This window comes from Corylus avellana, chromosome ca5, assembly GCF_901000735.1.
Source record: "Corylus avellana chromosome ca5, CavTom2PMs-1.0".
Taxonomy (NCBI): Eukaryota; Viridiplantae; Streptophyta; class Magnoliopsida; order Fagales; family Betulaceae; genus Corylus; species Corylus avellana.
This window is the reverse complement of record NC_081545.1, coordinates 5,785,817-5,797,294: the sequence shown is the minus strand read 5'-3', so window position 1 is coordinate 5,797,294 and position 11,478 is coordinate 5,785,817. Positions and strand designations below refer to the sequence as shown.

The following is an 11,478-nucleotide window of genomic DNA, read 5'->3' as shown; positions in this document are numbered from 1 at the left end:
TATTGTCCACATGGACACATCCCTCATGCCTAAAGTCTTCACTAATCATCACAATTGGTACTCCTCCATCATTGATTCTCTCAAGTATACAAATCCTGCCTCATTCCATAATTACCAATCCTCACCATCACTAATTTTATATACTTATGATCATGCTTTTAGTGGTTTTTGTGCTCTCCTCTCTTCACATGAACTAGAGGCTTTAAGAAAATCATTGGGGTTCATCTCAGCTTATAGAGATAGCATTCTCACACTTGATACCACTTACACACCTGAGTTCCTCTCCCTCAATCCTTCCACAGGCCTATGGCCGACTTCGAAATATGGCGAAGATGTCATTGTTGGTGTCATCGACTCTGGGGTGTGGCCTGAGAGTGAGAGCTTCAACGACAAAGGAATGCCTAAAAAACTTCCAGAAAAGTGGAATGGAACATGTGAGGTAGGACAAAACTTCAACTCCTCCTTTTGTAATGCAAAGGTCATTGGAGCCAGGTACTTCAATAAGGGTGTAATTTCTACAAATCCCAACATCATGTTGGGTGGTCCCTCTTATGTGGGGACCACATATGCTACAACAAAACAAGGAGTTTTGTTTGTAGTAAGATTCTAATACATGGTGAGTGTTTAAGTGAGACACGTAAGACAAAAATAATAAAAAGGAAAAAGGAGGAGTGCTGCGTACAGGGAGAGTGCGGCGCAAGGAGAGAAAGAAAAAGAAAAAGGAGAAAAAAAGGGTTTCGCCTATTCACATCTGTCAGAGATTGGAGGTTCGTTTGTGGTCCGATCTTGATGCAATTTTAGAGTGTTGCTCTTGACGACGAGTGCTACGTATTGACTGGTGTCGATCGTTGGAATTCCTCTCCAATCACTTGGTTGCAAATACCTACTTGGTGAGATCTTTCTTTATTATTATTGGAATCCACTTTAGGGTGATGAATTTATGTTTAATCCAAGAATGCATGTATTCTTGATGTGGTGATAATCTCTAGATATTTCTCTAGGGAAGACAAATTGTAAACTCATTATTGTTGATAGTGGAAGATTTAACTGGACTAGGTCCCGTTGTTTTTACCTTCGCATTGGAGGGTTTTCCACGTAAAAATCTTGGTGTCTTGCTTGTGGGTTTGCTTGATTATTATTTTGCTATTGTGTTACTATTTAATTTGCACAAAGAGGGGTAGATTAATTCCGCTAAGCATCTGAAATTGGTGTTCATCCCTAACAAAGTGGTATCAGAGCCTTTGGTTCATTGTTTGTGTGGAGTTCTTGTGTGAATTAAATGGAAGAGTCATCTAATAGCATGATTAAACTCACAGCTTCCAATTATTCAATTTGGAAGACTAGGATGGAAGATATTTTGTATTGCAAGGAATTGTTTGACCCCATTGAATTGAAAGGTGTTAAACCAGTTGCTGTAACCAACGATGATTGGAAGAAATTGAATAGGAAAGCCGTTGGATATATCAGGTAGTGGGTTGATCAAAGTGTCTTTCATCACGTAGCCAAAGAAGTTGATGCCTATGGTCTTTGGCAGAAGTTAGAGAGTCTTTATGAACGAAAGACTGCTCAAAACAAAGCCTTTGTGATAAGAAGGCTTGTGAATTTGAAGTACAAAGATGGGCATAGTGTTACGGAGCATCTAAGTAATTTTCAGGGAATGTTGAACGAGTTGTCTACCATGAAACTTGCACTAGATGATGAGGTGCAAGCATTACTTGTGTTGAGTTCTTTGCCAGATAGTTGGGAAACGTTGGTGGTGTCACTCAGTAATTCGGCTCCCAATGGTGTGATAACTATGGGTATGGTAAAAGACAGCATGTTCAATGAAGAGGCAAGAAGGAAAGAGCAAGGTATTTCTTCTCATTCAGAGGCACTTGTTATAGAAAGGCGGGGGAGAAGTAAAAGCAGAAAACCTCACAGGTATGACAATCGTGACAAGTCAAGAGGAAAGTCCTATTCAAAAATGGACATAAAATGTTTTCACTGTGGCAAGCCTGGGCATATAAGAAGAGATTGCAGAAAGTTTAAGAGGGAACAGTTGAAAGGAAAAGACGAAGAACGTCAAGAAGAAAAAGACACTGCAGCAATTGCATCTGATGGTGATGTGGTATTTGCTTTTGATGAAGCTTATGCTAATCTCGCATGTGATGAATCTACGTGGGTAGTTGATACAGCAGCATCTTTTCATATTACTCCACATAAAGATTTCTTCTCTTCCTACACCAGTGGCGATTTTGGTTGGGTTAGGATGGGAAATGAAGCAAAGTGTAAAGTTGTGGGCATGGGAGATATACAGCTAGAAACCAACATTGGGTGCAAATTGATTCTCAAGGATGTTAGGCATGTTCCTGAAATGCGCTTCAACTTGATTTCTATTGGAAAACTTGATGATGAAGGCTACCACAATTACCTTGGAGGTGGACAGTGGAAACTGACCAAGGGTTCTCTTATCTTAGCCAGGGGAAAGAAGAACAACACTCTCTACAAGACAGCTGCAAGACTAGTCAAGGGAGATGCGATTGTTGTTGAGAATGAAAACTCCACTGAGCTATGGCACAAGAGGCTTGGTCACATGAGTGAGAAGGGACTTCAGATTCTTGCCAAGGAACAGCTCCTACCTAATAATAAAGGTACGTCACTAATGCCCTGTACTCATTGTCTTGTTGGAAAACAAAGAAGAGTTTCTTTTCAAAAATCTTCTTCATCAAGAAAGTCTAATATTCTTGATTTAGTTCACACTGATGTCTGCACTATGAACACTAAAACTCTAGGTGGTGCACTTTATTATGTAACTTTTATTAATGACCACTCTAGAAAGGTATGGGTGTTTGCTTTGAAAACCAAAGATCAGGTATTGGGTGTGTTCAAAGTCTTTCATATGAAGGTTGAAAGAGAAACTGGAAGGCAGTTAAAATGCGTCCGTGCAGACAATGGTGGTGAATACAGAGGACCGTTTGAAGAGTATTGCAAAAGCCATGGGATCAGGCTTGAGAAAACTGTACCCAAGACTCCGCAGCATAATGGAGTAGCAAAGAGAATGAACAGAACCATCTGTGAGAGAATCAGGTGTATTCTCTCTCATGCAAAATTGCCTAAACATTTTTGGGGTGAGGCAATGAGGACAGCAGTTGACTTGATAAATCTTTCTCCTTCAGTTCCTTTGGATGGTGACATTCCTCAAAGGGTTTGGACAGGGAAAGATGTCTCTTTTGAGCACTTGAGAGTGTTTGGCTGCAGGGCATTCGTCCATATTCCTAGAGATGAGAGGTTAAAGCTTGATAGCAAAGTCAAGCAATGTATCTTCATGGGTTATGGGCATGAGGAGTTTGGTTACAGACTGTGGGATCCAGTTAATAAGAAAATCATACGAAGTAGAGATGTCGTATTCTTTGAAGATCAAACCATTGAAGACTTGGATCAGAAAAAGGCAGAGTCTCTGAGTGAATACCGTGTTGATTTGGATCCAGTTATTCCTCCTTGTGTGATACATGATGAACACATGGGAGATGTACAAGAAGAACAGGTTGATACAGTTGGTGAAAATGGTGAGCCTACAATTGATAATGTGGAGTCAGAAAAGCATCTAGAGCAAGCTTCTTCAGAACCAGCCGCTGAGATTCAGTTGAGAAGATCTACCAGAAACCGACAGCCTTCCAGAACGTACTCAGTCAATGAGTATGTGCTACTTTCTGATGGGGGAGAGCCAGAAAGTTATCAAGAGGTTATGCTACATGACCAGAAAAATCAATGGTTAGAAGCCATGCAAGACGAGATGAAATCCTTGCATGAGAATCACACATATGATTTGGTGAAACTGCCTAAGGGCAAGAGAGCACTCAAGAACAAATGGGTGTTCAGATGCAAGATTGAACCAAACAGATCACAGCCAAGGTACAAGGCGCGACTAGTTGTAAAGGGGTTCGGTCAAAAGAAGGGCATTGATTTTGATGAAATTTTCTCACCCATGGTAAAGATGTCTTCTATCAGAGTTGTTTTGAGTTTGGCTGCCAAAATGAATTTGGAGATCGAACAGCTTGATGTGAAGACTGCTTTCCTTCATGGTGACTTGGAGGAGGAAATTTATATGGAGCAACCAGAGGGGTTCACAACTAAAGGCAAAGAACACTTAGTGTGTTGGTTGAAAAAGAGCTTGTACGGACTCAAGCAGGCACCGAGACAGTGGTATAAGAAGTTTGATTCTTTTATGGTTGATCATGGGTATGAGAGAACTACAGCAGATCATTGTGTGTTTGTGAAGAAATTCTCTGATGGAGAATTTATTATTCTCTTGCTGTATGTGGACGACATGTTGATTGTTTGTCGTGACACTAGTAAAATTGACAGATTGAAGAAAGAATTGAGTAAGTCCTTTGCTATGAAGGACTTGGGACCCGCAAAGCATATCCTTGGTATGAAGATCTCTCGTGATAGGAAGAAAGGAAAATTGTGGCTATCACAAGAGAGTTATATCGAGAAGGTATTGGACAGGTTCAACATGAGCAAGGCAAAACCGGTGAGCTCTACACTTGCAGGGCATTTGAAGTTGAGTTCAAAGCAAAGTCCTACAAGTGAGAAAGAAAAAGATGAAATGAAGAAAGTGCCTTACGCATCAGCCGTGGGTAGCTTGATGTACGCCATGGTGTGTACGAGGCCTGATATCGCTCATGCAGTTGGAGTTGTTAGTCGGTTCCTTTCTAATCCTGGCAAAGAACATTGGGCAGCTGTGAAATGGATTCTCAGGTATCTCAGAGGTACTTCGAGAGTATGTTTGTGCTTCGGCAGTGGTCAACAGGTGCTTGATGGGTTTACAGACGCAGATATGGCTGGGGATATTGATTCTAGAAAATCTACTTCAGGGTACCTGATTACTTATTCAGGGGGAGCAGTGTCATGGCAGTCCAGATTGCAGAAGTGTGTTGCTTTGTCTACCACAGAGGCAGAGTACATTGCTATCACTGAAGCGGCTAAAGAATTGTTATGGATGAAAAAGTTCTTACAAGAACTGGGTCTACAGCAAGAGAGGTATGTGCTTTACTGTGACAGTCAGAGTGCCATCCATCTCAGTAAGAATTCAACTTTCCATTCAAGATCGAAACATATTGATGTTAAGTGTCATTGGATTCGTGATGCACTGGAGGATAAGCTGTTACAGATTGAGAAAATCCATACTGATGATAATGGGTCAGAGATGATGACTAAATCGTTGCCTATGCAAAAGCTTGAAATTTACAGAAGCGCGGCGGGCTTGGTGGAGCCCCCCACATAGTCGGGAGGGGGAGATTGTTGGGTGGTCCCTCTTATGTGGGGACCACATAGGCTACAACAAAACAAGGAGTTTTGTTTGTAGTAAGATTCTAATACATGGTGAGTGTTTAAGTGAGTCACGTAAGACAAAAATAATAAAAAGGAAAAAGAAGGAGTGCTGCGTACAGGGAGAGTGCGGCGCAAGGAGAGAAAGAAAAAGAAAAAGAAAAAAAAAGGGTTTCGCCTATTCACATCTGTCAGAGATTGGAGGTTCGTTTGTGGTCCGATCTTGATGCAATTTTAGAGTGTTGCTCCTGACGACGAGTGCTACGTATTGACTGGTGTCGATCGTTGGAATTCCTCTCCAATCGCTTGGTTGCTAATACCTACTTGGTGAGATCTTTCTTTATTCTTGTTGGAATCCACTTTAGGGTGATGAATTTATGTTTAATCCAAGAATGCATGTATTCTTGATGTGGTGATAACCTCTAGATATTTCTCTAGGGAAGACAAATTGTAAACTCATTATTGTTGATAGTGGAAGATTTAACTGGACTAGGTCCCGTGGTTTTTACCTTCGCATTGGAGGGTTTTCCACGTAAAAATCTTGGTGTCTTGCTTGTGGGTTTGCTTGATTATTATTTTGCTATTGTGTTACTATTTAATTTGCACAAAGAGGGGTAGATTAATTCCGCTGAGCATCTGAAATTGGTGTTCACCCCTAACAGGAAGCACTTCAGGCCAGAGTTACTTAACCGTCTCGACCAGATTGTGGTATTTGATCCTCTCTCGCATGAGCTGCTAAAGAAGGTAGCCAGGTTACAGATGAAGGACGTCGAAAGCCGCCTTGCTGAGAGGGGAGTTGCCTTGGCTGTAACCAATGCGGCGCTGGACTACGTATTGGCGGAAAGCTATGATCCGGTTAGTGTCATTGGGTGCTTGAGGCTGAAATCTGGTTTACTTTTAGCTTGCATCAAGATACTGATACTGATACTGAACAATGGTAATGTTTTCTTTGTTTTCAGGTTTATGGTGCTAGACCTATAAGGAGGTGGTTGGAGAAGAATGTGGTGACGGGGCTCTCAAAAATGCTTATAAGGGAAGAGATTGATGAAAACTCAACTGTTTATATAGAACCTGGGCCAAACGGGAGTGATTTGGTGTATAGGGTGGAGAAGAATGGAGGGTTTGTTAATGCTGCCACTAGTCTGAAAACAGATGTGTTGATTCAAGTCCCCAATGCCAATGGCCCAAGAAATGATGCTGCTCAGGCAGTGAAGAAGATCAAGAACCAGGAAATTGATGACGGTGATGAGATGGACGAGTAAGATTGTTCTTCTTTAAGGAAAAGATGCAAAGTAAATGAGTTTTTTTGGTTATAATATGGGAAAAAAATGTTTTTTTTCTTGTGACGAATTTATCCCTGCGTCGGAGTTAAACACACCATTTTGGAGTTTGACCTTGGTTGCTTAAAAATGTGTTTCTCTAATTTTTTTTAATTTTTTTTTAATATTTTAGCCAATGAGGGTCAGCTCTAAGAGTTGACTTGTTTGCTTGATCATTAAACCTTTACGAAGTTCACTGCGATCCACTATCAACTGCTTAATTTTCCTCCACGCAGTTCCACCCACGCCACTCCTACTGTCCTACACAATGCACAATGTATATATAGTGATTTCCTCCATTAGCAAAGAGAGAGAGAAACATAATGCTACAACTCAACTCTTATTTTACCCGTGTACCTTAGGTGATGTGGCCATTCTTCCATAGTTCTATTTTTCAAATTTACTATTATTAAATCTTAGAGGCTTACGAGTAGGCTCCATTTAATGGTAATTTTGACACGTAAAATGGAAGCCTCGTCAAATACAGAATATTATTGTTTTATTTTAAGATAAAATTAAGAAAACTCTAGACAGATGTTGGCAAAGGAAAAAGCAGAAGAAAGAGGCAATTAATACAAATATAAATGAAATTGAGTATTAATTAAGTAACAATTAAAGATATAGAGAAGAAAAAAGAAAGAACCTTTGTTGTATGTAATCTTTCAGTGTTTGCTTAAAACGATCATATAATTCTCCGTTGTTGTACTCCCTCACTAACTTCACAAATTTAGATCCCTCCCTAAACATGCCCCTAGTGCAAGCAATCCAACAAAGACTAAATATACGTAAAATCAATAACAGAAAAGAAACGAAAATTCAAGAAAGAAAGAAAAGAGATGTAGCGCGCGGCTCACGGTGGGATGGGGCCATTAATCACGCCATGGCTGGATTGGGATCGGGGCCTAGTGGGGTGAGGTTGCATCGTTTTTGCGAGTCACAAGCAGAGATGATGAATCTTTGACTTCTTATTTTTTAGGTATCTTTGAGTCAGCAATTTGGCGCCTCAATCTAAAACTAACTCCACATTGGCATATGGGCCATTTTTATTTTGGGTCTAGTTGAGCCGGATCAATCCAATTTCTGATCCATCTCATCCCTCTAATTACCCCTTTTTGGGATGGGTTAAAAAATTTGTTTGATTAAATGAATGGGTATTAAGACAATTTTTTCTTTTTTTTCTTTTGAACTCCCGTCCAGTTTGCACTTAAATTCATTTTTTATTAAATGAATGGCCTTTGTAACTGTTATGTAATCATTACGCTATCTCACCACTATCTCATTATGCTGACATAGCCGTATTAATCTACGATTGAATTTTTTTTTGTCTTTCTTTTTAACAAGAGAAATGCTTGGTGTCAATTTTTTGCAAGGACTATTAAATAAATTAATACTAGGTATGACAAAATAAAATAAGAAAATATTTTGCAAGGCTTTATTCTGATCGTGCTTTACACAAAAACAAGAATATATATATATATCTTGTGCTGCAAACATCATATATATGATGATTCTTCGTTTAATTGGATTAGTTTGCTTCTCTCAAACGTTTTTAGATGATTTTTTTTTTCTTTTTAATTATGATGTAGTTTATAAATATTTTGTGCTTTGATTTATTTGTTAATAATTTTACTTTAATCAAATATATATAAACTGTTCTAAAAAAATATTGCCAAACGAGCCAATAACTCAATGACATAGTATGTATGTACTTCATTAATTTGCTATTGCTAGTAGCATATCTCAACCATATCAATTAAAGAAGTTGAGTTAATTACTTATTAAAATTTCAAAATTAGTTCAATTCCTCGTAAAATTAACCTATGAGCGTTTTTCATGCTTGTTGCAACTAAATAAAAAGGAAAATTCTAAGTGCTTTCCTAGTATTTTTCTGATCCTAAGTAGATATTAATTAGTAGCATGTCTCTGTCAATTAATTATTTCATGCACTTGAAGGTTTAATGCATGAAACTTTATATATATATAAATCAGTGAAAAGACTAAAGAGAGTGGAAGCAAAGAGATAAAGATATTGATAAAAACTATAATAGAATATAAAGTGATTGAAAAAATTGTTTTGCCTCGTACTCGACTGATCGAGTGATAAGTTACGTCTCTTTATAGTAATCAATCTTAACTAAAGTACCCGTTTGAACTTTAGATTTATCTATAAGATAAGAATATATTTAAAGTGATCAAATTCTATTTGAATTCAAATGTTTACATGCAGATGAGGATTATTGAAATATATTACAATAATAATATTTATAGAGAAATTAAGGTTTGATAAATAAGATAAGATGATCAGATTGAACATAAAAGACCAAATTTGGGCTCTGTTACATATCTTTATTTCCTCACAGAGGAACTAGGCTCTCCATGTAAGTAAAAACGCGGGAAAGCGTGGGAACCACCCCATAAGGTGAAAGTTTGTTTACTGCGTTGATATTAGGATCATAAACCAACAACTCATCGTTATCATTCTGCCATACGAGCACGCCATCTCTCCAACACCCCAGCAGCATCCTAAAACTTGGAAAGGGTCCAATCCTCTGCACTTTGATCCAACGCTCGTGATCAACCCCATCATCATCTTTCATCATCACCCAAATGTCAACGAAATTGCTCACAGTAGTGCAATGATTGCAGATTATAGCCAGGGATTCATTCAATACCCCGAGCTTCTTGCCGTAAGTACAATAAGAACCTTCCGCGGCTGACGGCGTGTGCACATGCCGAAACACCTCCTTGCCCATGTCAAAATATACGACACTTTCCCTATAACGAATATTACTCGTGAAGTAACAACCAATCCAATATGGCACTCCTTTCAAGATTACCGAAGAGTTAAGCTTCCTGATAACACACGGCACAATGGCATCGAATACTCTCCAACAACCTGTACTCGTCGAGTACACCTCAACTTGGGCACTATCTGAAGGTTCATCGTCAAAATACAAAATTCTCACCACCTTGTAATCATTAAGATGGTAACCAAATCCTACGATGTCGTCGATCCCCAACGTGTTTGGGGAGTTGGGGTCGATGCCAAGTGTAGGCAGAATCTTGTGTTCTCTTGTAGCAGGATTCCATAACGTAATATTCTTCTTGCCATTATATAAACAGACTAAACCATTACAAGAACCCATCACCATTCCTTTTTCCGGAGTTTTTATCTTGACTGCCACATCGAGTGCTTTGCCCGATATCAGGCTCAGCGAATCGCGTTTATCTCTTAGACCGTAAACAAGTAGGTGACAGCCGTGATTGGCAGAGCGGTTGAGGTGGGTGGTCGTAAAATCACGACTTTTTAGTAAGGCGGACCAGGATTTGCTTACCGACCTGAAACGAACGAGGTGCTTCACCGGTAGCCTCAACAGAATCTCTCTGAGCAAATCTTCGGGTAAATAACCGGTCATGGCTCCAACTACTAGCTGTGAATCGGCGTTGCTGCTGAAAGAAAGCAAAGGATTGCTCAAGGGAAAAGGCAGGGAAAAGGTAAGGTATTTGCGGTGAGGTAGGAAAGGAGAATGAAATATTGTGGAAGGTATGGGAAGGAGGGACGTAAAACTGGGGGGGATCGAGTTGGCTAGAAGGCTCACTGTAACTTGGGTTATGTGAGATTGGAAGAGAAAAGAAAGAAATAAAATTGGCTAGAAGGCTCACTGTAACGCGGGTTATGTGAAATTGGAAGAGAAAAAAAAGAAGAAAGAGAATATATATATTGCTTAAGGTGAGGTAGGGAAGAAAAAAAAAAAAAAAAATTGATTGAAGATGTGGTATGTACGTAAGGTGTGGCCTGTGGGAGTTGGCTATGTGAGAAAGTATCACTAAAAGGTTGGCTATATGTGAAAGTATCACCGTAAGGTATGAGAAAGTTGTTAAGGGTATCCCTGAAAATCAGCAACAATACCAAATCACAGCAGCTCCTACATCTCCCTTCGAGAATCACGTTGAGACAGATGAGGACTCATCAAATCACCTTGACAGCCAGTGATGACAATTTCCCTTGTTTACAATACTTACTTTCCTTATTCTGAATTATTTGAATTTCCTTGGCTGTAAATATCTTAGCAATAGTTGTATTAGGTTTATTGCTTTCCTTTTAACTGTCGCTCATTCATACACTTACCATTGTAATTCTACACTTACCATTTAGATGGTCATCTGTATTGTATTATAAAAAGAAAATCCAACACTATTTTGGTCAAGCAACCAAAAACAGTTTCTCTAATTATTTTCATGGTATCAGAGCTTCCTAAGAGCCAACGCTCATCTATGGCCGATTCTATCTCTAATTCCGCATCTTCTCAAAACCCCAACCCAACCTCTGAAATTTCTGCATCTTCCCAAAACCCCAATCCAATCACTGATATTTCCACACCTTCCCAAAACCCCAATCCAATCACTGAAATTTCCCCCTACATTCCTATGCTTCCCAACGTTACACAATTGGGTGGTATCAAACTGGAAGGATCCAGCAACTACCTTGGATGGGTTGCTCAATTTCAACCCATTCTTTGTGGTTACAAACTTGAGGGATTAATTGATGGAACGGATCCATGCCCTTCCAAACTCATCGCCAACCCCACAGGTGATGCTCAAATTCCGAATCCAGCCTATGTTGCATGGCGGAGGAGAGACCAGCAGCTGCTGAGTCTCATCATTTGCTCCCTAGCTCCCTCTCTCGTGTCGTTGATGTATGGTTTAAACACATCCAGACTAGCCTGGAATGCTCTTGCAACCAGGTTTGCTGCCCATTCTAGATCACGCATCTCTAATCTCAAGCGTCAGTTGCAAAGCTTGCAGCAGGGAAGTAAGTCGTGTACTGAGTATTTGAATCAAGCTAAAC

The 11,478-nt window shown here is 39.6% G+C and overlaps 2 protein-coding genes across 2 annotated transcripts; one reads left to right on the top strand and one right to left on the bottom strand.

Moving 5' to 3' along the window:
- Positions 1-6,040: 6,040 nt before the first annotated feature.
- LOC132183313 (chaperone protein ClpB1) lies at positions 6,041-6,629 on the top strand. Its single transcript, XM_059596724.1, has 2 exons — positions 6,041-6,165; positions 6,270-6,629. Exons 1-2 carry the CDS (start codon positions 6,070-6,072, stop codon positions 6,570-6,572), a joined length of 399 nt encoding a protein of 132 aa, XP_059452707.1. The 5' UTR covers positions 6,041-6,069; the 3' UTR covers positions 6,573-6,629.
- A 2,354-nt stretch (positions 6,630-8,983) lies between these two features.
- LOC132181633 (F-box protein CPR1-like) lies at positions 8,984-10,045 on the bottom strand. Its single transcript, XM_059594884.1, has one exon. It carries the CDS (start codon positions 10,043-10,045, stop codon positions 8,984-8,986), a length of 1,062 nt encoding a protein of 353 aa, XP_059450867.1.
- Positions 10,046-11,478: the final 1,433 nt, after the last annotated feature.

Coding starts and splice junctions, on each gene's coding strand:
- LOC132183313 (XM_059596724.1), top strand. CDS start 6,070: ATGAAGGACGTCGAAAGCCGCCTTGCTGAGAGGGGAGTTGCCTTGGCT. Junction 6,166..6,269: donor TGGCGGAAAGCTATGATCCG/GTTAGTGTCATT, acceptor CTTTGTTTTCAG/GTTTATGGTGCTAGACCTAT.
- LOC132181633 (XM_059594884.1), bottom strand. CDS start 10,045: ATGACCGGTTATTTACCCGAAGATTTGCTCAGAGAGATTCTGTTGAGG.